The following is a 25,104-nucleotide window of genomic DNA, read 5'->3' on the forward strand; positions in this document are numbered from 1 at the left end:
GAGTCAACATTTCCGGGCCCGCCCAGCCGTCGCCATGACAATCCAGCACGTGACAGGGAATAGGGAGCGCCTCGCACGCAGTGAGGAGAGGTGAGGGCACGTCTGAGGCGAAGGCGGGGCCCAAATCTTCGGGGGGGGGCACGTGACTCAGGGGCGGGGCTTCCTTCTGTACACGTGACCAGAGCGAATTCGCTTCGTGGCCTCCCGAGCAGCGGAGTGGAGGGCGCCCTGGCTATGGAGCGACGGGGGCGGAAATGGGGCTCGGGGGCCGGAAGTTCGGGTGAGCGGGCGGAGATTGTTCCGGAAATGGGTGCCGGAAATCCTGCCGATGGGCGGAGCCGAGAGGGTGGGATGTGATATAGGGCTCGGGGCCGGCTACGCTGTCGCGTGCGGGTAGCGGGCTCCCGGGAGGCGGAGCCCGGCCGTGGCTGCGTGTGACCGGGGGCGGCTTCCTCCGGAGTCAGTGCGGTTCTGCGCGCCGGGCCCAGCGCTCGCACCGCCTGAAGCGCGGGGGCCTAGCGTACCAGCATGGAGGGCGCGTCTAGGGCAGGGCCGCGCCGCGCCGCGCCGCGCCGCGCCCGGGGGCCCGCAGAGGAGGCGCTGGGGTTCCCGGCCGCTGAGCACTGCCTGCTGCCCGGGGTGCCCAGGCACGCGGCTTTGCTGAGGGGCGCTCCGCTTGACGTGCGCGGCGCTGCCCGATGCGCTCGTGGTTTTGCTCCCCAGTGTCCCAGCCCGAGAGCTTCGACGTGACTGAAGGACGTAGAACCAAACAAAGCGTTTCTGTGGCAACGTTCCGGGGAGCCGACGGGTCACCTGGTGCCGCTGTAGTGGCACTCGTTGGAGAGGAGCTGTGTGGAGGGACATGTCCCCCGCAGTCCCAAGCTGTTTGCACTTGCTTAGAGCTCCATAGGTCGCAGAGTAAGGGGTCTTGGCTCGGTCTCTCTCAAGCGGAGGTCCCACATGTAGTACAGCTGCTGTCAGAACAGTCCAGAGTGGCGTGGTTGTGTCTTACAGGCCGTGTCTACACGTGCGCCAAACTTCGAAATGGCCACGCAAATGGCCATTTTGAAGTTTATTAATGAAGTGCTGAAATACATATTCAGTGCTTCATTAGCATGCGGGTGGCCGCCGCACTTTGAAATTGACATGCCTTGCTGTCGCGTGGCTCGCCCCAACGGGGCTCCTTTTCTAAAGGACCGCGCCTACTTCGAAGTCCCCTTATTCCCATGAGCGGAGTGGAGGGCGCCCTGGCAATGGAGCGACGGGGGCATAAATGGGGCTTGGGGGCCGGAAGTTCATAGGAATAAGCTCATGGGAATAAGGGGACTTCGAAGTAGGCGGGGTCCTTTAGAAAAGGAGCCCCATTGGGACGAGCCACGTGACAGCAAGGCACGTCAATTTCAAAGTGCTGCGGCCACCCGCATGCTAATGAAGCGCTGAATATGTATTTCAGCACTTCATTAATAAACTTCAAAAGGGCCATTTGCGTGGCCATTTCGAAGTCCCCTTATTCCCATGAGCTTATTCCTATGAACTTCCGGCCCCCAAGCCCCATTTATGCCCCCGTCGCTCCATCGCCAGGGCGCCCTCCACTCCGCTCATGGGAATAAGGGGACTTCGAAGTAGGCGGGGTCCTTTTGAAAAGGAGCCCCGTTGGGGTGAGCCACGCAGCGGTGAGGTGCTTCAATTTCGAAGTGCTGCGGCTGCCCGCATGCTAATGAAGCGCTGAATATGTATTTCAATGCTTTGTTAGTAAACTTGAAAATGGGCATTTGCGTGGCCATTTCAAAGTTTGGGGTTAGTGTAGACGTAGCCATAGTGTGTTTCTGTGCAGCAGAGCGCCCGGGAGGTCTCTGGTGGACTTGACTCCGGGGCCGTGTCTACACTAGCCCCAAACTTCGAAATGGCCATGCAAATGGCCATTTCGAAGTTTACTAATGAAGCGCTGAAATGCATATTCAGCACTTCATTAGCATGCGGGTGGCCACAGCGCTTCGAAATTGATGCAGCTCACCCTGACGGGGCTCCTTTTTTAATTGACCCCACCTACATCTGCTCATGGGAATAAGGGGACTCCGAAGTAGGCGGGCTCCTTTCGAAAAGGAGCCCCGTTGGCACGAGCCGTGTGGCGGCGAGCTGCGTCAATTTTGAAGCGCCGCAGCCGCCCGCATGCTAATGAAGCACTGAATATGCATTTCAGCGCTTCATTAGTAGACTTCGAAATGGGCATTTGCGTGGCCATTTCAAAGTTTGGGGCTAGTGTAGACGTAGCCCGGGTGGCATCAGCATATGGGCCCTCTGAGTCAAATGGAGGGGATGCTCTGCTGCTGAGAAAGGACTGATTACTTTCCTTATTGAGAAGGGAAGGGGACCAAAATTTACACACACACACACACACCCCCCCCCCACTGCTCAAGAAATATCTGAATTGCCACTAGCGTTACCACTTTCTTTCTGGCATCTCAAATTCATCACTGTAAAAAAGTAACAGAGAAAGCCATGCTAGTCTACATACTATCAAAACAAAAAAGCAGTAAAGTAGCACTTTGCTGTAAAAAAGCATGTAGATACTTGTAAGTTACTGGAAATGAGGGGAAGGCAGCCCTGCAGTCTCCACTAAAGGCCACTGCTTATCTGAAGTCCTGGTGTTCCAACTGTCGTCCACCGTCAAGACTATTCACCCCCTGGCACTCCAAGTGCAGAAGTTTGGAATCCACAAGAGACTTTAAAATACCTTGCTACTAAAGACTTGTACTACTACTTGTACTACTAAAGATTCTCCCCAAGGTCACAGGTTCCCTGGCCTTGGATTGCTATTGCTGCCACCACCCCAATGCAAAGCTGCCCTGTAAGAACCCAAGAGGGTGCTCTTGAGAATTTCTTCCTGTGAGGTACCCTCAAGCTCTTTTAACCCTTCCTCTGGCATAGAGCTTGAAAGCTAATTTTGTTTTGTAGTTCAGCTTTGTGGTGTTAGGCACATGCACACAGACCCTCCCATCTTCTAGGACACTGGAACCAGATCATGGTCTTAAGAGTGACATTTATTAGCAACAAAAAACCCCACATGTGGTGACACATTACTTGGTTGCTAGGTGTAACAGAACAGCTGACAAAATTAAATAATTTAAAAAAATTGCTTCCCTTGAGTTGTTTGGAAAGTTACAGTGTAAGTGTACTTACATGTCCCCAGAACAGAGAAATATAACAGACCCAAAAATGAAATAATCTGATTGGCCGTGTCTACACTAGCCCCAAGCTTCAAAATTGCCACACAAATGGCCATTTTGAAGTTTACTAATGAAGCGCTGAACTACATATTAAGCACTTCATTAGCATGCGGGCAGCCGCGGCACTTCGAAATTGATGTACCTCGCCGCCGTGCGGCTTGTCCCAACGGGGCTCATTTTCGAAAGGACCTCGCCTACTTCGAAGTCCCCTTATTCCCATGAGCTGATGGTAGTGTAGATGTAGCCGCTGTGTCTGACTAAACATTTCCTGTTCTACACGCATATGTTATTTCAAGATTTAGTCTTTTCTATAGGCATGGATGGGATGAGTGGGTCAAAGCTAAAGGCTTTCCCCCTTTATCAAAGGGGCAGAACCACTAAGTGTAGGCCACGGTTTAATTTGGTGACAACAAATACAAAAACACAAAAGGGAGAGTGAGTGTGATGAATATGTTATACTATGTGAGGGCAATACCCTTTTCTGGACAGTCCAATCACTCAGTTAACTAGTCTTTTCATGGCAGTTAACTATTGAGACTTAACCCTAATTGACTTAACCATGCATGCATCTGAAAAAGTGGGTTTTTGCTCCTGATAGCTTGTGCCCAAATAAATCTGTTAGTCTGGACAGTGCTGCAAGAGTCCTCGTTGGTTTTGTGGATACAGACTGACACACCTACACTTGTGATACTTGTGAAAGTCAGTGTTGATAAGTGCAGAATAATGCACATCGGGAAAAATAATCTCAACTATATTCTTAAAATGTGGTCTATGTTAGCTGTTACCATGCAAGAAACAGATGTTGGAGTCATTGTAGATAGTTCTCTGAGAACAGCTGCTCAGCATGTGTTAGCAGTCAAAAAAAATGTTAGGAACTATTAAGACAGGGATATATAATGAAATAGAAAATGTCATGTTGCTATATAAATCCATGGTACATTCACACTTGAATATTGTGTGCAGTTCTGGTCATCCCATCTCTGAAAGAATATATTAGAATTGGAGACAAGTATCAGAGGGGTAGCTGTGTTAGTCTGGATCTGTAACAGCAACGAAGGGTCCTGTGGCACCTTATAGACCAACAGAAAAGTTTTGAGCATGAGCTTTCGTGAGCACAGACTCACTTCATCAGATGCTGGTCTTGGAAATCCGCAGGGCCAGGTATAAATAAGCCAGAGCCGGGGTGGGGATAACAAGATTAGCTCAGTCAGCAAGGGTGAGGCTTACTACCAGCAGTTGATCTGGAGGTGTGAACACCAAGGGAGGGGAAGCTGCTTCTGTATTTAGCCAGCCATTCGCAGTCTTTGTTTAAGCCAGAGCTGAGGGCGTCGAATTTGCAGATGAATTGTAGCTCAGAAATTTCTCTTTGGAGTCTGGTCCTGAAATTTCTCTGCTGTAGGATAGCTACTTTTAAGTCTGCTACTGTGTGGCCTGGGAGATTGAAGTGCTCTCCTATGGGTTTTTGTATATTGCCATTTCTGATGTCTGATTTGTGCGCGTTTATTCTTTTACGTAGAGACTGTCCAGTTTGTCCGATGTACATAGCAGAGGGGCATTGCTGGCACATGATGGCATAAATTATATTGGTAGATGTGCAGCTGAATGAACCCCCGATGGTGTGGCTGATCTGGTTAGGTCCTGTAATGGTGTTGCTGGTGTGGATATGTGGGCAGAGCTGGCAACGAGGTTTGTTGCATGGATGGGTCCCTGAGTTAGAGTGACTGTGGTGCAGTGTATAGTTGCTGGTTAGGATTTGCTTCAGGTTGGCAGGTTGTCTGTGGACAAGGACTGGTCTGCCTCCCAAGGCCTGTGAAAGTGGGGGATCATTGTCCAGGATGGGTTGTAAATCCCTGATGATGCGCTGTAGAGGTTTTAGCTGAGGACTGTAGGTGATGGCTAGTGGTGTTCTGTTGGTTTCTCTCTGGGGCTTGTCCCGTAGTAGGAGGCTTCGTGGTACACGTTGGGCTCTGTTGATCTGTTTTTTCACTTCCTCAGGTGGGTATTGCAGTTTCAAGAATGCTTGGTAGAGATCCTGTAGGTGTTTGTCTCTGTCCGAGGGGTTGGGGCAAATGCGGTTATATCTTATAAGATATAAGACATATAAGATATATAAGAGCTACAATTCATCTGCAAATTCGACGCCCTCAGCTCTGGCTTAAACAAAGACTGCGAGTGGCTGGCTAAATACAGAAGCAGCTTCCCCTCCCTTGGTGTTCACACCTCCAGATCAACTGCTGGTAGTAAGCCTCACCCTTGCTGACTGAGCTAATCTTGTTATCCCCACCCTGGCTCTGGCTTATTTATACCTGGCCCTGCAGATTTCCAAGACCAGCATCTGATGAAGTGAGTCTGTGCTCACGAAAGCTCATGCTCAAAACTTTTCTGTTAGTCTGTAAGGTGCCACAGGACCCTTCGTTGCTGTTAGAATTGGAGACTATACAGAAAGGGCAACACATATGCTTAGGGATATGGCTCTGCTTCTACATGAGAAGTTAACACTGGGACTGTTCAACTTGGAAAAGAGATTATTAAGGGGGCTGTGATCAGGGCAATTCTTAGGATTTATGGGGCCCATGCAACTCCCTGTTTCACCTGCCTCCTGTGACTTGTTCCTGCCCCCTACCCTTACGCCCTCACACTCTCCATATCCATCCCTTCCCTATGGCACATTACTTGGAGCCAATGCTGCATAGAAGCTGCCTGGGAAAGCCAGCAGGAAGAGGATTAAGTGCCTGGCTGTTACAGAGGCTGCCACTTGGAATCAGAGCCCTTCCTGGCACCACTTCCCCTCCACTCCCCCAACATCTCGGGTATTGTGGGGAAGCTGGTGCGTGGTCACTTCATCATAATTTGAGGCATCACCAGACCTGCAGGTAGGGGTGTTTTAGCTCTTACACATGGGTGAGCAGACCCACTCTTAACTGCTATCCCTGGGATGCCTTAAATTTTCAGGTGCCCTGCACAGTCTTGTATGCTGCATGTGCATAGGGACAGCCCTGGGTATGATAGATGTCTGTAAAATCAGGACAGGTGCTAAGAAAGTGACTAGGGAGCAGTTGTTTAGCCTATCACATAATTCAAGAACTAGGCGTTGGCTGATGAAATTACTAGGCAGCACGTTTAAACTAAAGGAAGTACTTCACACAATGCACAGTCGGTGTTTGGAACTGGTTGCAAGGGGATCATGTGAATGCCAATGGTATGAGTGGGTTCAGAGGGAATTATAGTTTCATAGAGACAAGTATCAGAGGGGTAGCCGTGTTAGTCTGTATCCCCTAAAACAATGAAAAGTCCTGTGGCACCTTATCTGTTAGTCTGTAAGGTACCACAGGACTTCTCGTTAATTTAATGGTGGTTACATCCATCAGTGGCTGTAAGCTAAGCTAGTCGAGGACTCAAGCCCATGCTCTGGGTGTCCCTGAACCTCCAACTGCAGGCACTGGGGCTGAACAAGAGAAGGCATCACTTCATAATTGCTCTGTTCTGTCGTTTCCTCTGCAATACCAGGCACTGGCCACTCTTTGCAGACAAGTTTCTGAGCTGGATGGACCATTGGTCTGAGTGAGCATGGCCATGCTTATGTTCTTTGGCATTACAAAGTGGGGCTGCAGGATCAAATTACCTGCAAGCAGGTATAGTCAATACCAGAATTTACTCCAAGTTGCACAGCCATGCAGCTGCCTAATAAGCCCTGTGCAGAGCCTCAGAGCTGTGGGTGAGCATGTCTCTGTCCTAGCTGTGGCAGCTCCCAGCTGGGCCCAGAGGAACATACCTGTTAGACCTGGGGGAGAGGTGTGCTCCGTGAGCACTCGGCGAGAGATGTTGTGGCCAGAGTAGGGACTCTCCTCTGACCCCAGCAGGGAGGTGCCAAGGCTGGGGAAGAGAATGTGCACTTCCAGCTGCAGTAGCAGGGCTGGATTAAGAAAGGGGCTTTAAGGACAGCATCAGAGGGCCCCAGGCTAAGGAAGGCCCCTTAGTCTGGGCCCATGGGCTGCAGGCCCTAAAGCCCCTGTGCTCTGGGTCAGCCCTTTCTGGGGGTGGCTCCATGTACTGTTATTCCTTCCTCCCCGGACTGCGAGCAACAGGAAGCTCCATCCTTGCAGCTCCCATTGGCCACGATTCTCCGCCAATGAGAACTGCAAGGGGTAGGGCATGCAGGTGAGTTTGGGACTGTGCAGAGTCATTTCTTCCCTCCAACACCACCAAATGGGAGCTGCCCCAGGTATGCGCCCCACAAGCCAACCTCTGGCCTCAGCCCTGTACCCTAACTCCCTCTCAGATATGGCACCATACCCCAGCCCTGAGCCCACTCCACCACACTAGCTCCCTCCTAGACCTCACACCCCAACTGGGAGCCCCCTCCTGTGCCATAACTCTGGTCCAGACCCTGTACCCTCACCCCAACCTCCTGCTCTGAGCCTGCTCCTGCACTTCAAGCCCCTTGGCCTCACCTGTGCCAGAGATTGTCCACATGCAGAATTAATTTTGTTGTGTGTACCAATATGGAGGTGGTGTGTTGCACACCGTCTCCATATTGGTGCTCATAACAATTCATTCTGCACAGGACATAAATTAGAGGTAACACTGGCCAAAGCCTCACCAGGAGTGGGTGTTAAGATGAGAAATGTGATGTGTGAAGGGTCTGGAAACTGATCACAGCTGGAAACCAGGAGGGAATAAGCTGGGCCAACTGGAAACCTCAGGTGGGGCAGAAGATTGAAGACAGGCAGACCAGTATACAGGGCTGGAGCTGAGAGATTCCTGGGGGTAAACACTATCCCTGAGCTGTGACCGGTTTGGGCTGCTTCCTTGACTGCTCCTGTGTTTCCATTGTAGGAATGGCTGATGGCTTTCTCATGGAAGTGTGTGTTGACTCAGTGGAGTCTGCTGTGAACGCAGAGCGAGGAGGTGAGGAAGGCGGGAACGGTTGGGATTTGGCGTGCACCTCAGTGTAATGAAACCTGGCAGGAGTAGAACTGTACAGGAGCCAAGACTTCTCCTGAAAGAGGGATTTGCACTGTCATCAGCTGGGCAGTCAGGGGCCTGAGCTTTAGAATATGAATTATTGAGGAAGACCCAGTTCTTCTCTGAGTGGTCCCCATGGGTGCTCCACATCACGTGTCGGGCTCTCCCCAGCACTGCAGGCTGGAGGTGTTCAGAGCGGTGTTTTAGCCAGACCGCGCATGTGCAGTAGTGTGCTGGCCCGTTTGCGTGCTTTTGGTCATGTGCGTGATCTGGTCTGAGCCAGTTCCACTCAGCCACCCTCAGCTGCAGATGGATTTCTCCTATGCTCCTCAGTAACATGCCTGAAAGAGAATTTTCATCTTTATCACTTGCTGTGTACAGTTCTTTAAAAAGTTATTCTTCATAGTTCATTTGTCTGACAATACTTCTATAGTTAAAAATAAAAGAGTAGTAATATTAGTATCTTAGGTAGTCGGTTTTTCTATAGACATTGAGAGTTCAAGTTTTAGCATTCTCATTGTTTTCAAAAAGCCCATGACAGGTTTTAAAAAGTGTGACTCTTGCTGGGAGGCAATGCCAGCTTCTAATGGCTATTCACAATGCATGTGCTGTCTGGGGGAATCTTGTATGTCTCCCAAGTGTCTGCATTGCTCCAAGCTGACAGCAAGAGCGCAGAAAGCTAGAGAAATGAGGCTGAGAATGATTCTCTTTGAAAAAACTCTTCAACCTGACACATCTGATCCACCAGCCCCGGAGGGCATGGGAGTGAGCCAGACAGGCCAAGCAGCTTCATCAGCCTCGCCCAATTAGCCACAAGAAAAGAAGATTATCTCCCACTCGATCTTCACCTGTGTTATCTGGTGGCAAGATGAGAAGGGTTGAGAGCCAAGATTCCTCACTTCTTAAGGAGGGCAGACGTCCCAAGACAAAGAAATCAGTGGCTCCAGTTCCAGTGCATAAATCTTGCTCGTAACCTAGAGGATCCCAAACCTCAACGATGCTGACAACTAAAGATATCGCGGCACCAGTGCAGTCTATGCTGGCACTGCATGCTCTAACCCGGGCACCTACGGTGACTGAGCCTGCACTGAGAATTGTGGTACTGACGATAACGGCACTGGGCGCAGCACTGGACATGCTGGCACTGGCTCCTGCAGCACCAGAGACAGCACCAACCGGCACTGCTTCATGGCAGGAACCAAGGAGGGCACAGGCCAAGACTTGGCACTATAGTCCATCACCACAGTCAGTCATTATGACAACCTTTTTTCCTCAGTCACCTTTGTCACCCTGTTCTCCTCCTGTACCGTCAGTCATTGAATAACCTTTATCTCCACCTTCACCATTTCTGAAACCACCCTCACCTTCTCTAGTGCAACCATACCGTATTCATAGCTATACTCATCGAATATCTCCTCCACCTCCACCATCTTCCAGAACTTCTTACCTACCGTATTCCTGCCATCATCACAGACATAGGCGGCATTCTCTCTCTCTCGCTCTTCCTCTCCAGATGCTCATCTCTGTTGTTTCCCTCATACTTACCAATACAGAGACCATCACCAGCAATACCACTATTACAGCAGGTCTAGGGACAGATCTCCTGATTCACTTCTGGAATACAGACGATCAAGAACCCCACCAGCACCATTTCCACAACTCTCTCCACCAAGGGCACATTCTGAAATGGCCCACCTCTCAAAACCAATGGAAGAACATACAGAGGAACAAATGGAGACTTACCGTACACATCTCCTCATTGTCCCCGGACGAAGCAGTTATTCCAGGTGCCACTTCCCCACCAGAGCCGTGTCTACACGTGCACACTACTTCGAAGTAGCGGCACTAACTTCAAAATAGCGCCCGTCACGGCTACACGCGCCGGGCGCTGTTTCGAAGTTAACTTCGACGTTAGGCGGCGAGACGTCGAAGTCGCTAACCCCATGAGGGGATAGGAATAGCGCCCTACTTCGACGTTCAACGTCGAAGTAGGGACCGTGTAGTCGTTGCGCGTCCCGCAACTTCGAAATAGCGGGGTCCGCCATGGTGGCCATCAGCTGAGGGGTTGAGAGATGCTCTCTCTCCAGCCCCTGCGGGGCTCTATGGTCACCATGGGCAGCAGCCCTTAGCCCAGGGCTTCTGGCTGCTGCTGCGGCAGCTGGGGATCCATGCTGCAGGCACAGGGTCTGCAACCAGTTGTTGGCTCTGTGTATCTTGTGTTGTTTAGTGCAACTGTGTCTGGGAGGGGCCCTTTAAGGGAGCGGCTTGCTGTTGAGTCCGCCCTGTGACCCTGTCTGCAGCTGTGCCTGGCACCCTTATTTCGATGTGTGCTACTTTGGCGTGTAGACGTTCCCTCGCAGCGCCTATTTTGATGTGGTGCCGCGCAACGTCGAAGTTGAACATCGATGTTGCCAGCCCTGGAAGACGTGTAGATGTTACTCATCAAAATAGCCTATTTCGATGTTGGCTTCACGTGTAGATGTAGCCCAGATGACCTGAAGCAATTTCAGGACCTTTTTAAAAGGGTAGCCCAAAGTCAGGCCATTCCAACTTCAGAGGTTCTAGAAAAGCAACACAAACTTCTAAAGAATTTGAGACACCCAACGTCATCCAAAATTGCTGTCCCCTTAGATGCTGCTATAACAGAGGCAGCAAACAATATCTGGCAGACTCCTGCCTCCATTGTGGCCACTAACAAAAGAGCAGATAAAAAGTATTTCGTACCATTGAGGGACATGGAATTTTTATTTAACCATCCCCAGCCGAATTCGCTGGTGGTAGAGATCCAAAGTGCCACACTACAAATCAACCATCTTGGACAAGGACAAGGACACTAAACACTGGAATTATTCAAGAGGAAGATCTGTGCATCATCCACCTTATTATTGCATATGGCTAATTATGCAGCACATTTATCCAGTCATAATTTTGATAATTATACCAAGTTAACAGCACTAATGGATCACTTACAAGATTCCAAGCAACCTATCCTGACAGCTATTGTCCAGGAAGGTTATGCAGCTTCCTGTATAGGGGTCCAAATAGCACTGGATGTTACTGATACTGCTGCATGTCCACGGTGACAGCAGTGGTTATGAGATGTGTTTCCTGGTTCCAAACCTCAGGTGTACCTAAAGGCTACGTCTACACGTGAAGCCTACATCGAAGTAGCCTATTTTGATGTGGCGACATCGAAATAGGCTATTTCGATGAATAACGTCTACACGTCCTCCAGGGCTGGCAACGTCAATGTTCAACATCGACGTTGCGCAGCACCACATCGAAATAGGCGCAGCGAGGGAACGTCTACACGCCACAGTAGCACACATCGAAATAAGGGTGCCAGGCACAGCTGCAGACAGGGTCACAGGGCGGACTCAACAGCCAGCCGCTCCCTTAAAGGGCCCCTCCCAGACACACTTGCACTAAACAGCACAAGATACACAGAGCTGACAACGAGTTGCAGACCCTGTGCATGCAGCATGGATCCTCCGCTGCAGCAGCAGCAGCCAGAAGCCCTGGGCTAAGGGCTGCTGCACACGGTGACCATAGAGCCCCGCAGGGGCTGGAGAGAGAGCATCTCTCAACCCCCCAGCTGATGGCTGCCATGGAGGACCCCACAATTTCGACGTTGCGGGACGCGGATCGTCTACACGGTCCCTACTTCGACGTTGAACGTCGAAGTAGGGCGCTATTCCGATCCCCTCATGAGGTTAGCGACTTCGACGTCTCGCCGCCTAACGTCGAAGTTTACTTCGAAATAGCGCCCGACGCGTGTAGCCGCGACGGGTGCTATTTCGAAGTTAGTGCTGCTACTTCGAAGTAGCGTGCACGTGTAGACACAGCTAAAGAGTTACAAACTAAAGTTGAAGAGTCACCATTTGACAAAAATAAGTTGTTTTCTGAGACTACGAACACTGTCCTGCATTCGAGTAAAGACTCTTGAACAACTCTTAGAACATTGGGAATGTACACCTCACCATATAAAAGGAAGAGATACTACCCGTATCACAGGCGCTATAACTATCCATATCAGTAACAGAGAGAAAGCCATGCTAGTCTATATACTATCAAAACGAAAAAGCAGTCAAGTGGCACTTTAAAGGCTAACAAAATAGTTTATTAAGTGAGCTTTCATGGGACAGACCCACTTCTTCAGACCATAGCCATACCAGAACAGACTCAATATTTAAGGCACAGAAAATCAAAAATAGTAATCAAGGTGAACGAATCAGAAAAAAAATTATCAAGGTGAGGAAATCAGAGAGTAGAGGGGCAGAAGTGGGGGGAGTCAAGAATTAGATTAAGCCAAGCATGCAAACGAGCCCCTATAATGACCCAGAAAATTCCCATCCTGGTTCAAAGTACGTGTTAATGTGTTGAATTTAAATATAAAAAAGAGTTCAGCAGCCTCTCTTTCAAGAGTGTTGTGAAGATTCCTCTTCAGTAAGACGCAAACTTTTAAGTCATTAACAGAATGGCCCACTCCATTAAAATGCTGGCTGACGGGTTTGTGGATCAGGAGTGTTTTTTTGTCTGTTTTTTTCCCATTAACTCTTTGTCTAAGAGAGTTTGAACTCTGTCCAATATACAAAGCATGTGAGCATTGTTGGCACATGATGGCATATATGATGTTAGTTGAGGAACATGAGAATGTGCCCGTGATTCTGTGAATAACCTGGTTGGGTCCAGTGATGGTATCTCCAGAATAGATATGTGGACAAAGCTGGCAGCGGGCTTTGTTGCAAGGAAAAGTTCCAGGACTGGTGTTCCTGCAGTATAGACTGTGGTTGTGGGTGAGAATCCTCATAAGGTTGGGAGGTTGTCTGTAGGAGAAAACAGGCCTGTCACCTAGGGCCTTCTGGAGTGTGGCATCCTGATCAAGGATAGGTTGTAGGTCTTTAATAATGCATTACAGTGGTTTGAGTTGGGGGCTGTAGGTAATGACCAGTGGTGTTCTGTTCTTGGCTTTTTTGGGCCTATCTTGGAGTAGGTGGTCTCTGGGTATTCATCTGGCCCTATTGATTTGCTTTTTTATTTCTCCTGGTGGCTAATTCAAGTTTATGAATATTTGGTAAAGATCTTGTAATTTTTGGTCTCTGTCAGTAGGATCAGAGCAAATGCGATTGTGCCTAAGGGCTTGACTGTAAACAATGGAACTGGTTATGTGTGCAGGATGGAAGCTAGAAGCATGTAGGTAAGTATAGCGATCAGTGGGTTTCCGGTACAGTGTGATACCAATCAGGCCACCCTTGATTTGTACCATAGTGTCCAGGAAATGTATATCTCACGTGGAGTAATCGAGGCATAAGTAGATGGTGGGGTGCAGGTTGTTAAAGTCTCTGTGGACTTCTTGTAGAGTCTCTATACCATGGGTCCAAATCATAAAGATGTCATCAATGTATGACGAGAGCTGAGGAATCATTGTTCCCGGTCAGCCATAAATATATTAGCATATTGTGGGGCCATGTGGGTGCCCATAGTAGTTCCACTAATGTGGAGAGTAACAGAGAGAAAGCCATGCTAGTCTATATACTATCAAAACAAAAAAGCAATAAAGTAGCATTTTAAAGACTAACAAAATAATTTATTAGGTGAGCTTTTGTGGGACAGACCCGCTTCTTCAGACCATAACCATACCAGAACAGACTCAATATTTAAGGCACAGAGAACCAAAAATAGTAATCAAGGTTGACAAATCAGAAAAAAGCTCACCTAATAAATTATTTTGTTAGTCTTTAAAGTGCTACTTTACTGCTTTTTTGTTTTCATACTAATCTAGAGGTATAAATTGTCCCCAAATCAGAAATAACTAACATCATATATGCCATCATGTGCCAACAATGCCCAGATACTTTGTATATTGGACAGACTTCAAACTCTCTTTGACAAAGAGTTAATGGGCACAAAACAGACATAAAAACACTCCTGATCCACAAACCTGTCAGCCAGTATTTTAATGGAGTGGGCCATTCTGTTAATGACTTAAAAGTTTGCGTTTTACTGAAGAGGAATTTTCACAACACTCTTGAAAGAGAGGCTGCTGAACTCTTTTTTATATTCAAATTCAACACATTAACACGTGGTTTGAACCGAGATGGGAATTTTGGGGTCATTATAGGGGCTCGTTTGTATACTTGGCTTAATCTAATTCTTGACTTCCCCCCTCCATCCTTCTGCCCCTCTACTCTCTGATTTGCTCACCTTGATGACTATTTTTGATTCTCTGTGCCTTAAATATTGAGTCTGTTCTGGTATGGCTACGGTCTGAAGAAGTGAATCTGTCCCTCAAAAGCTCATCACCTAATAAATTATTTTGTTAGTCTTTAAAGTGCTACTTGACTGCCTTTTTGTTTTTATCTATATCAGAGACAACCCTATCAGCAAAGGGCTTATGATCAAAGTTGACAGCTACACGGGCTGTCTAGAAGATGTGACCAGCAGCAGCATAATCCATCTGTGCAAGCTTTGACTCCTGAGTCGGGGTCTGTGCCACCATATCTCTTTTCCAGCACAAACAATTAGCTCAACATCTTTTGCATCATCTCTTACAACTTTTTTGCCAACAATGGTCCAATATCACCACAGACCAGTGGGTACTGGAAATAGTTCCGCAGGAAATACCATCCCATTCTTCACTATTCCACCTACTACCCCCCACCCCATCCCTCCTCATGGACCTCTCTCATGAGAGTCTATCGAAACGAGGTCAATCATCTCCTCTCAATAGGAGCCGTAGAGCAAAGACCTCACGAGTTCAGAGGGGAAGGGGTTCTATTCTCTATACTTCCTCACATAGAAAAGGACAAGGGGATGGAAACCCATTCTGGACCTAAGGATGCTAAATCACTACCTGCGCAAGCAGCATTTCAGGATGGTTATGATTGCTTCTATAATCACTGCGCTGGACAACAGAGACTGGTTTGCAGTCTTCGACCTACAGGATGCATATTTCCACACAACCATTCACACTGCCCATGGGTGTTTCCTATGGTTTACCCTAGGCATAGAGCACTTTCAATACAGAGTCCTACCCTTTGGCCTTTCTGCGATGCCCAGGGTGTTCTGAAAGACCCTGTTGGTAGTATCAGCCTATCTCCCTCGACTAGACGTCCTAATTTTTCCATACCTAGATGACTGCCTATTGAAAGGGCATTCACCCCTGGACGTTCTTTGTGTGATATCTGTCACTATGAAAACGTTCCAATCACTCGCTCTCATTATCAACCTACAGAAATCAACAACTGAGCCCACACAGAACATAGAATGTATAGGGGCCTGCTTTGACTCAACAACAGCAGTAGTATACCTACCAATCCAATGTTTCCACACTATTCAGTCGTTGATTGACGTTCTCGTTCACAGCCCAACCATGCAAGTGATAACTTGTTTCGGGTTGGTGAATCACATGGTTGCCACAGTCTGTGTGGTGCAGAATGCCAGACTACACTTCCGATGCCTTCAGCATTGGTTGGCAACCATGTATATGCCCACGACGCATACGATCTACAAGGGGTATCTCCAACCGCTCAGGTACTGCAGCCCCTGTGGTGGTGGACAAGGCTCAGGAATATATTGTCGGGAGTTCCCTTTCATCAGCCCTGACCTTCTGCATTCATAACTACTGATGCTTCCAGCATAGGCTGGGGAGCTCACATTGGCAGCTTGTCAGTCCAGGGTCGTTGGTCCCAGCGAGAAATGACCCTCCACATAAACCTCCTAGAATGCAGGGCAGTGTCCTCTAATGCATGCAAATACTTCTTGCCCCACATTCACAACACATTGGTGAGAATCTTTACCAACAATGTCACCACAATGTAATTTATAAATCAACAAGGGGGGTGAGATCCCACTCTCCTTGTGTGGAGGCTCTTAATCTATGGAACTGGTGCATCGAGAATGGCATAACTCTGGCACCTCATGCCTACCGGCATCAACAATACTACTGCAGATTTGCTGAGAAGACGGTTTGCACCAGACCATGAACGGGAGGTCCAATCCCATGTTCTCCATTGCAACTTCCATATTTGGGGCATTCCCTCCATAGGTCTCTTTGCAACCTGCAACAATAAGAAATGTTGCCTTTATTGTTCCAGAGTAGGCATAAGCCATGGGTCTCTTGGCGATGCATTCCTCATTTCATGGAAAGGCCCCTTGTTGTATGCCCTTCCCCAACAATACTGATACACAAGGTTCTGGAAAAGGCCAGGCTGGAGAAGGCCAAGCTGATCCTCATAGCTCCCTCGTGGGCCTGACAACACTGGTTTCCAATTCTGCAATGTATGTCATTGTGCCCTCCACACCTGATTCCCATCGTTCCGGGCCTGCAAACGCAAAACCAAGGGTTGCGAACGCACCCACAGCCGCACACACTTTGCTCCATGGCTTGGTTGATAATTTTTTCGATGCCTCAGAAGTCTTATGTTTCAAGCAGGTCAAAAATGTTCTGATACACAGCAGATAAGCCTCTACACAAAAACTTACACCTACAAATGGAAAGGGTTTGTAGCATAGTGTTCCACCAGGGACTTATGTCCATTGGAGGCCCCTGTACACACTGTTTTAGGCTATTTACTCCACCTTAAACAGGAAGGCCTCACATTACTGTGATGCAGGTTCAGGGGTCCCCAAGCTCTGCACCCCGTCACGGAGGAGTGACTCTCACTCAGCAGGTAGAACAGGAAGTTTATTAGTCGACAGAGGCCCAGCTCAGCACAGAGGTCTCAGTACAGCCGGCAGAGACACTCATTCCAACCCTTCCTGGGGAGAGGAGACCGAGGGGTGTGCCTCTGGGATGTAGCTTCCCACCTCGCCAGGCTGGCTGCCTTCCAACTCTCTCTCCCCCCAGCTTCTAATTGCTGCCTCCGATTCAAACCCGGCTCGGCTCCTCCCTGCTCTTTGTTCAGGGCAGAGGCGTTACCTGCCAGCTTAGGTTACAGCCCCAGGGAGTCATCCTTAGCCACAGGGAACTACTCTGCCTGTCACACACACATCTAGCCTGAGTCTCACACGCACTCCCCCCACTCCATCACACCTCTCCCCCTTCCAGACTGAACTGAGCTGGGTCACTTAGCCAGTGACTTGGGGAAGTTCAGGACCCTCCCTGCATGACAGGGCATCGGCTATGGTGTTGTTGTTCCCCTTCACATGGACCACCTCCATGTCATAGTCCTGCAGGAGCAGGCTCCACTGCAGGAGCTTGGCGTTGGCCCCTTTCATGTGATGCAGCCAGGTCAGGGGTGAGTGATCGGTGTACACGGTGAAACGCCGTCCAAACAGGTACGGCTGCAGCTTCCCCAGCGCCCACCCCATGGCCAGACATTCCTTCTCTATGGCTGCTTAGTTCTGCTCCCGGGGCAGCAGCTTCTTGGTCAGGTACATGACGGGGTGTTTCTCCCCCTTGTTCACCTGTGTTAGCACCGCCCCCAGCCCCATGTCTGAGGCATCAGTGAACACCATGAAGGGCTTGTTGAAGTCTGGATTTGCCAGCACTGGGGCCCTGACCAGAGCCTCCTTCAGCGCTCAGAGGGCCACTTGGCACTGCTCAGTCCAGACCACCTTGTCAGGCTTTCCGTTCTTACACAGCTGCATGAGGGGGGCTGCGATGGAGCTAAAGTGGGGCACAAACCTCCAGTAGTACCCCGCCATCCCAATGAATGTCTGGACCTGCTTCTTAGTCTGCAGTACTAGAAAATCTCTGACAGCCTCCACTTCAGCTGGCTCTGGCTTTAAGCAGCTGCTGCCCACCTTGTGGCCCAGGTAGGTCACCTCAGCCATCCCCACCTTGCACTTCCCTGCCTTGATAGTCATCCCAGCCTTCTGGAGTCGGTCCAGCACCTGCTTGCCCTGAGACACGTGGTCCTCCCATGTCTGACTGAAGATGCAAATGTCGTCCATGTAAGCCAGGGCAAAGCTCTCCATCCCTTTCAGTAGCTGGTCCCACCAGACGCTGGAAGGTAGCGGGTGCCCCCTTGAGGCTGAAGGGCAGGACCAGGAACTCGTAGAGCCCCACAGGGGTGATGAAAGCCGACTTGAGCTGGGCATCTTCATCTAATGGCATTTGCCAGTACCCCTTGGTGAGGTCTATGGTGGTGAGGTAACGGGCTTCCCCCAGCTTGTCTAAAAGGTCATCAGGCCTGGGCATGGGGTAGGTGTCCGATACGGTGATGGTGTTAAGCTTGTGATAGTCCACACAAAACCGAACAGACCCATCTTTTTTAGGGACTAACACCACGGGAGAGGCCCAGGGGCTGGAGGAGGGTTGGATCACCCCCAGAGCCAGCATGTCTTCAACCTCCTGCTCTATGTCCTGAGCTGTCGTCCCTGTGACTCTGAATGGCACACGCTTGGTAGGGGCATGGGTGCCTGTCTCTATTCGGTGGACAGCTAGGTCAGTGCGTCCAGGTCTGTCAGTGAACAGCTGTTGGTGCAATTGCAGCACCTCCCTGATCTCCGTCTGCTGGGCAGGGGTCAGCTGGTCTGAGAGGGGAATAGACTCCAGCAAGGAGCCGGCTCCAGTCCCTGTGAGCAAATCCACCAAGGGATCATCCCCCTGCCCCTCCCAGTGTCTGCACACGGCCAGCACCAAGTTCTCTCTGTCCCAGTAAGGTTTCATCATGTTCACATGATAGACCCGGTGGCTGTGGGCCCGGTTTGACAGTTCCACCACATAGTTCATGTCATTTAGCTGTTTGACGACATTGAAGGGCCCATCCCAGGCCGCTTGCAGCTTGTTCTGCCGCACAGGTACAAGAACCATCACTTGGTCCCCGGTGGCATAGGCTCAGGCACGGGCATTATGGTCATACCAGACCTTTTGCTTCCTTTGGGCCATGGAGAGGTTCTCCCTGGCCAGGCCCATGAGCTCGGTGAGTTTTTCCCGGAAGGCCAGTATATACTGTACCACTGACTCCCCTTCAGGAGAGGCCGTCCCCTCCCACTCTTCTCTGAGCAAGTCCAAGGGTCCCTGTACCCTCCTTCCATACAGCAGCTCAAACGGGGAGAACCCCGTGGATTCCTGGGGCACCTCCCTGTATGCAAACAGCAGGTGGGGTAAGTACTTGTCCCAGTCTTGGGGGTATTGATTCATGAAGGTTCTCAGCATCTGCTTCAGAGTCCCATTGAACCTCTCCACCAGCCCATTGGTCTGCGGGTGGTAGGCTGTGGCCCAGGTGTGCCGGACCCCACACTTGTCCCACAAGCTTTACAGTAGGACCGACATGAAGTTGGACCCCTGATCTGTGAGGATCTCCTTGGGGAACCCCACTCTGCTGAAAATGGACAGCAGTGCATCCGCCACGGTGTCAGCTTCGATAGAGGTCAAGGCCACTGCTTCTGGGTATCGCACAGCAAAATCTACCACCACCAAAATATATTTCTTCCCCGAACGTGTTGCCTTGCTGAAGGGTCCCACTACATCCATAGCCACTTTCTGGAAAGGCTCCTCTATGATGGGCAGTGGCCTCAGTGCGGCTTTCCCCTTGTCCCGGGTCTTCCCCACCCTCTGACAGGGATTGCAGGACAGGCAATATTGACGGACAGCTGCAAAGACCCCTGGCCAGAAAAAGTTGTGTAACAACCTTCTCCTGGAGCGGTGGATCCCCTGGTGTCCTGCAAGTGGGACATCGTGGGCTAGGTGCAGCAACCTGTGCCGGTACTTTTGGGGAACCACCAGTTGCCTCTGGACCTCTCATGGCTCCGCTCTGCATCTGGGAACCCATTCCACCACCCTGGGCTGGGCCAGCATCATGTCTGTGCCTGTGTCCCAGAATCCCGTGACCTTTCTTCCATCTACCTTGAAGGGTATAAGACGCTCACTCCACAGAGGCAGTCCCGCCCCAGCTCTGTAAACTGATCCCTGTGCATTTGGGCCCCCTGAGGAGCTGGTTTGTGGGGCCTGCTCGGCCCAAGCTGAGGACACACTGTCAGCACCACCTGCCTTGGCCGCCAGCCCCTCTGGCTTCTGGGACTCCACCTAGTTGGCTCCATGAGCCCCCAGCCTGCTCAACCTGTCTGGGAACTTGGGGCACTGGGCTGATCTATGCCCCTTCCACCCACAGTGATAATAGCCCGGGTCTTGCTGTGTGCCGCGGGCCACCTGCTCTGTCCAGGCTCTGGCTGGCCCTCTGTGGGATGGGTGGCCGGCCCCTCTTTCCTGGGCTCACCCAATAGGTGATCCCCTCTGTCGCACAGCCAGGAACCGGTGTCTCTGAGACTCTCGGTCTCTCTGGGACTCCCTCTCTCTCCAGGACTCCCTGTCTTTCTGGGATTCACTTTCAGACGTGGCTCATCTGTTTGTGAAGTCATCTGCCAGCTCCCCCGCGCTGTGTGGATCCCTTGGCTTCTGGTCCTTGAGCCACACCCTTGGGTCAGGGGAGCACATCTCATAGAATCATTCCAGGACCATCAGCTTTACCAGGTCCCTTATGGACTGGGCTCCCATCCCAAACACTCATTTTTGGTAGTATTGCGTCAGGTGGGAGACCACGTCTACATAGGTTTCCTCTGGCCTCTTCTGCTCCTCCTGCAGGGACTTATGTCCATTGGAGGCCACTGTACACACCATTTTAGGCTATTTACTCCACCTTAAACAGGAGGGCCTTACGTTACCATCCTTAAAGCTGCACTTAGTGGCCATCTCAGCCTTTAGACACAATGGAAGGAACATCACATTTACGCATCAGATCATGGTATGTTTCCTGAAAGGCCTTGCCAATTTGTACCCTCCTCGCAAACCTACCTCACGTCCCTGGAGTTTGGACTTGGTCCAAGACACATTATCTAGATAGCTATTTGAACCATTGGCGACTATTCCACTATGGTTTCTTACCTTAAAGACAGTGTTGTTTTTGGCCGTTACATCCGCTTGTTGGGTTAGCAAGTTGGCTGCTTTGATATCAACCCTGCCATATGCAATATTCACCAAAGAGGCAGTGACACTCTGTCTACATCCTGCCTTTGTTCCCCAGGTCTTTTTTGAATTCCACATAAATGAACCAATCATACTGCCATCTTTCTGTCTGCATACTTCGAGTCGGGAAACACGACTTCATTCTCTGCATGTAAGAACAGCTCTGGCATTTTATCTGGAACGCACAAAGCCTTTCTGGAAAACAGACAGGCAGTTAGTACCCCTCACACAGAGGTTTAAGGGCCAGGTGATGTCATCATAGAGGATTTAGAACATTGTCACCTCATGTATCACTATGTGCTATTCATTATGTAAAACAGCATTATATGTTCCACCCAAGGCTCACTCTACCAGAGCAATAGCAGCATTGACAGCCTTCTTCAAAGGTGTTCCTTTAAAGGACATTTGCTGAGCAGCAACGTGGTCATCCTACGACACATTTGCCAAGCAGCCCTGCGCTATACGTCACCAGTTGGCTGAAGACATGCGTCTTTCAACAGCTGTACTTTCCGTGGCAGACAACATCTAACTCTGGCACTCCCCTCCACATTTTAAGGGTACTGCTGTGAGGTCACTTGCTGTGAAGCACCCATGGGAATCACTCTAAGAAGAAAAAGAAGTTACTTACCTAGGTAGTAACGATGGTTCTTTGAGACGTGTCCCTGTGGATGCTGCTCTGCCCGCCCTTCCTCCGCGCTTTGGAGTTTTTCCTGTTAATGTCTTTCAGATGCATATTTCTGAGGCAGCTTTGAGTAACTGGCTGAGACCGGATCGCGCACGTGACCAAAAGCACGTTAAGGGCCCAGCGCACTACTGCACATATGCGGTCTGGCTCACCATTGCTCTGACAGTCTCCGTGGTGCGGTGCCGGGGCAAGCCCAACTCCTGATGTGGAGCACCCCCAGGGACACATCTTGAAGAACCATTGTTACTAGCCCATGAGCTCATAGTCTATTAGATACAGACAGCACAGAGCAGACACTTAGCGTGACTGCTGCAGGGATACTAGCACCGGTCCTCACAATGCAAGAAGTGTGTTGATAAATTGGAGATAGTTTATTGAAGAGCCACAAGAATGATTAAAGGGTTGGAAATTCTGCACTAAAGAGAGAGACTCCAGGAACTGACTCTATTTAGCTTAACAAAGAGAAGGTTGATTACAGGTTTTAAGTATCCATGCAGGAAACAAATGTTTAATAATGGGCCCTTTGACCTAGCAGACAAATGTCTGGCCTGAGCCAGTAGCTGAAAGGTGAAGCTAAACAAATCCAGCATGGAAATAAGACATGTATTTTTAACCACCGGGATAATTTTCGGGGGTTTTGATGGATTCTCCATCACTGGCAATTTAAAATTCAAAAGGGGATGTTTTTGAAAAGCTCTGCTCTTGTGCAAACAAAAATTATTCCCAGACTCCTGTGTGATATGGGGCTGTGGAGTCAGACTGTCCTTAGAAGTTCTGAGTGCTTAGTGCTAGAAATCTGTAGCAGTCAATGTATTACTCACCCCTCACAAGCTGACTGGGGCTGGCCTAGTACTTAGATACAAGATATCCAAGAGACAGTGAGCCCAGGATCCCAGCAAGTGCTAGGCAGTGGTGTGCTGCAGGGAGCAGGCCAGGGGGCTCAGTAGAAAGCACTTGCTGCTTTGTCATGGCACTCTGGCATCCTGGTTTGTTGTACTGACTGGGATGGCAGGGGCCTGCTCGACAGTCCCCTACCTAGTGGCTCTCAGCAACCCTTGTCCATAAGCCACAGTTCCCTTCCTTGGTCCATGTTGCAACCTTTTTAGTAGTCTGGAGGGCTGGTTTGTGCCCCTAACGTAGGCGTGGTCACTCATTCTCTTGTCCCAGGCGCTGGCCGGATCGAGCTGTGTGCTGGTCTGATGGAAGGAGGAACCACGCCCAGTATGGGTGAGTGCCCAGGCCCCCTTGTTCATACAGGAACATCAGGGCTCCTGCAGTGCCTCTGCATCAGTGGAATATGTTCTGGGGCAGCAGTCCGTGTGGGTCCTGCTGGGTTCTGGATGCGTGTGGAAGACTCAGGCTTTGCAGGCTTTGAGATCAGAGCCAGTTCTTGCCCTTTCTGAAGCCTCCTGTCTAGTGTGCCCAAACTTTGCCACTGCCCATGGAGTTCAGTGGCTGCTCCACCCTCCAGGGAGCAGGCTTCATCTGTCCTGTGCTTGGCAGGGAGCCTCCCTGCTCCTCAGTAACTGTCTTAGAAGTTGCATCCCCATCTCTCCATTCCTTCAGCTCCTCACTTGCACATGCTTAACCCTTCACTCCCAGTCTCCTTCGTTCTCTTCTGCTCTGCTGTCAGGAGGGCCCAGGGATTCCTACCTAACTCCCTTGCTTCATGATGAGAGGAGTCAAAGACCCCTTCGCCACCCAAACTCCAGACAAGGCTGTCCTTGCTAGGCTTCTGTGGCGTGCACAGTGAGTGTCTGCCCTGTGCATCCCTATGTTACCTCTGCCTCTGTCTGCCCCAGCAGGGCTGCTGCAGGTGGTGAAGCAGTGTGTGCGGATCCCAGTGTTTGTGATGATCCGCCCTCGAGGGGGTGATTTTCTCTACACTGATCGGGAGTTGGAAGTGATGAAGGCTGATATCCGCCTGGCCAAGCTGCATGGAGCTGATGGGCTGGTCTTTGGAGCCCTGACTGAGGATGGGCGCATCGACACAGAGCTCTGCACAGCCCTGCTGGGTAAGGAGGTCCCCAGTTATGGGGCTGTGCTCTGAAAGATGGTGGCAGCTTGGTGCTGTCTGACCTGGTAACACTGGAAGATGCCATGTAAGTTGCTTTGTCTAGTGATAACTTCCTGGGATCTGGCCACCTTACTCCAGCCCCTCCTGGTTCCTTGCAGCCATCTTTCCTACAGCTCACCGGGTGGGCACTTTGCAGACTGACAACACAGCATCCCCAAGGAGTTCCCAGCATGAGTGAGATGCAGTCTTGGGCCGGATGAGGTGGTAGTGGAGGGTGAGGCTCATGCAGGAGGGACTGGTGTATCTTATTGCTATCAAATAGAAAGGAACATAAACACTCCCAAACTAAGTGTCATAATGTAGTAAGAAAAGCCAAAAAAGATTCTGAGGAACAGCTAGCCAAAAATTCAAAAAATGATAGTAAAATGTTTTTTAAATACATTAGAAGCAGGAAGCCCGCTAAAAAAGCAGTGGGGCCCTTGGACAATAAAGATATAAAAGGAGCGATCAAGGAAGACAGTGCCATTGCGGAGCGATTAAATGATTTCTTTGCTTCAGTCTTCACGGCTGAGGATGTTACAGAGGTTCCTAAATCTGAGCCAGCCTGTTTACGTGGCAAATCTGAGGAACTCTCCCAGATTGAAGTGACATTAGAGGAGGTTTTGGAGTTAATTGATCAGCTGAATAGTAACAAGTCTCCAGGACCAGACGGCATTCACCCAAGGGTTCTGAAAGAACTCAAATGTGAAATTGCGGAGTTAACAACAGTGGTTTGTAACCTATCCTTTAAATCTGCTTCGGTACTCAATGACTGGAAGACGGCCAATATAACGCCAATATTTAAAAGAGGCTCCAGAGGAGACCCTGGCAATTATAGACCGATAAGTCTAACATCAGTACCAGGCAAATTAGTAGAAACAATAGTAAAGAATAAAATTGTAAGGCTCGTAGAAGAGCACGAATTGTTGGGCAAAAGTCAGCATGGTTTCTGCAGAGGGAAGTCGTGTCTAACTAATCTATTAGAATTCTTTGAAGGGGTTAATAAACATGCAGACAAGGGGCACCTAGACATAATATACTTAGATTTCCAGAAAGCCTTTGACACGGTCCCACACCACAGGCTTTTATGTAAATTAGGTGGTCATGGGATAGGAGGAAAGATCCTTTCATGGATCGGGAATTGGTTAAAAGACAGAAAACAAAGGGTTGGAATAAATGGTAAATTTTCACAATGGAGTGGGGTAACTAGTGGTGTTCCCCAGGGGTCAGTCCTGGGACCAATCCTGTTCAACTTGTCCAT

The 25,104-nt window shown here is 49.9% G+C and overlaps 1 protein-coding gene across 2 annotated transcripts in view; it reads left to right on the top strand.

The window, feature by feature from the left end:
• The first annotated feature begins 18 nt into the window (after nt 1-18).
• The window catches only part of CUTC (cutC copper transporter), a 49,010-nt gene continuing 23,924 nt past the window's right edge, over nt 19-25,104 (top strand). Inside the window, exons 1-4 of one of the 2 annotated variants that reach the window (XM_074999376.1) lie at nt 19-90; nt 8,064-8,135; nt 22,955-23,014; nt 23,590-23,802. In XM_074999376.1, coding sequence (XP_074855477.1) covers nt 8,066-8,135; nt 22,955-23,014; nt 23,590-23,802 — 343 coding nt within the window. In that variant the 5' untranslated portion in view covers nt 19-90; nt 8,064-8,065. Of the gene's footprint in view, nt 91-191; nt 281-8,063; nt 8,136-22,954; nt 23,015-23,589; nt 23,803-25,104 lie in introns of those variants that run through there. The other variant, XM_074999375.1, reaches the window with a different exon arrangement.

This window comes from Carettochelys insculpta, chromosome 7 (assembly GCF_033958435.1).
Source record: "Carettochelys insculpta isolate YL-2023 chromosome 7, ASM3395843v1, whole genome shotgun sequence".
In the NCBI taxonomy this organism is placed as follows: Eukaryota; Metazoa; Chordata; order Testudines; family Carettochelyidae; genus Carettochelys; species Carettochelys insculpta.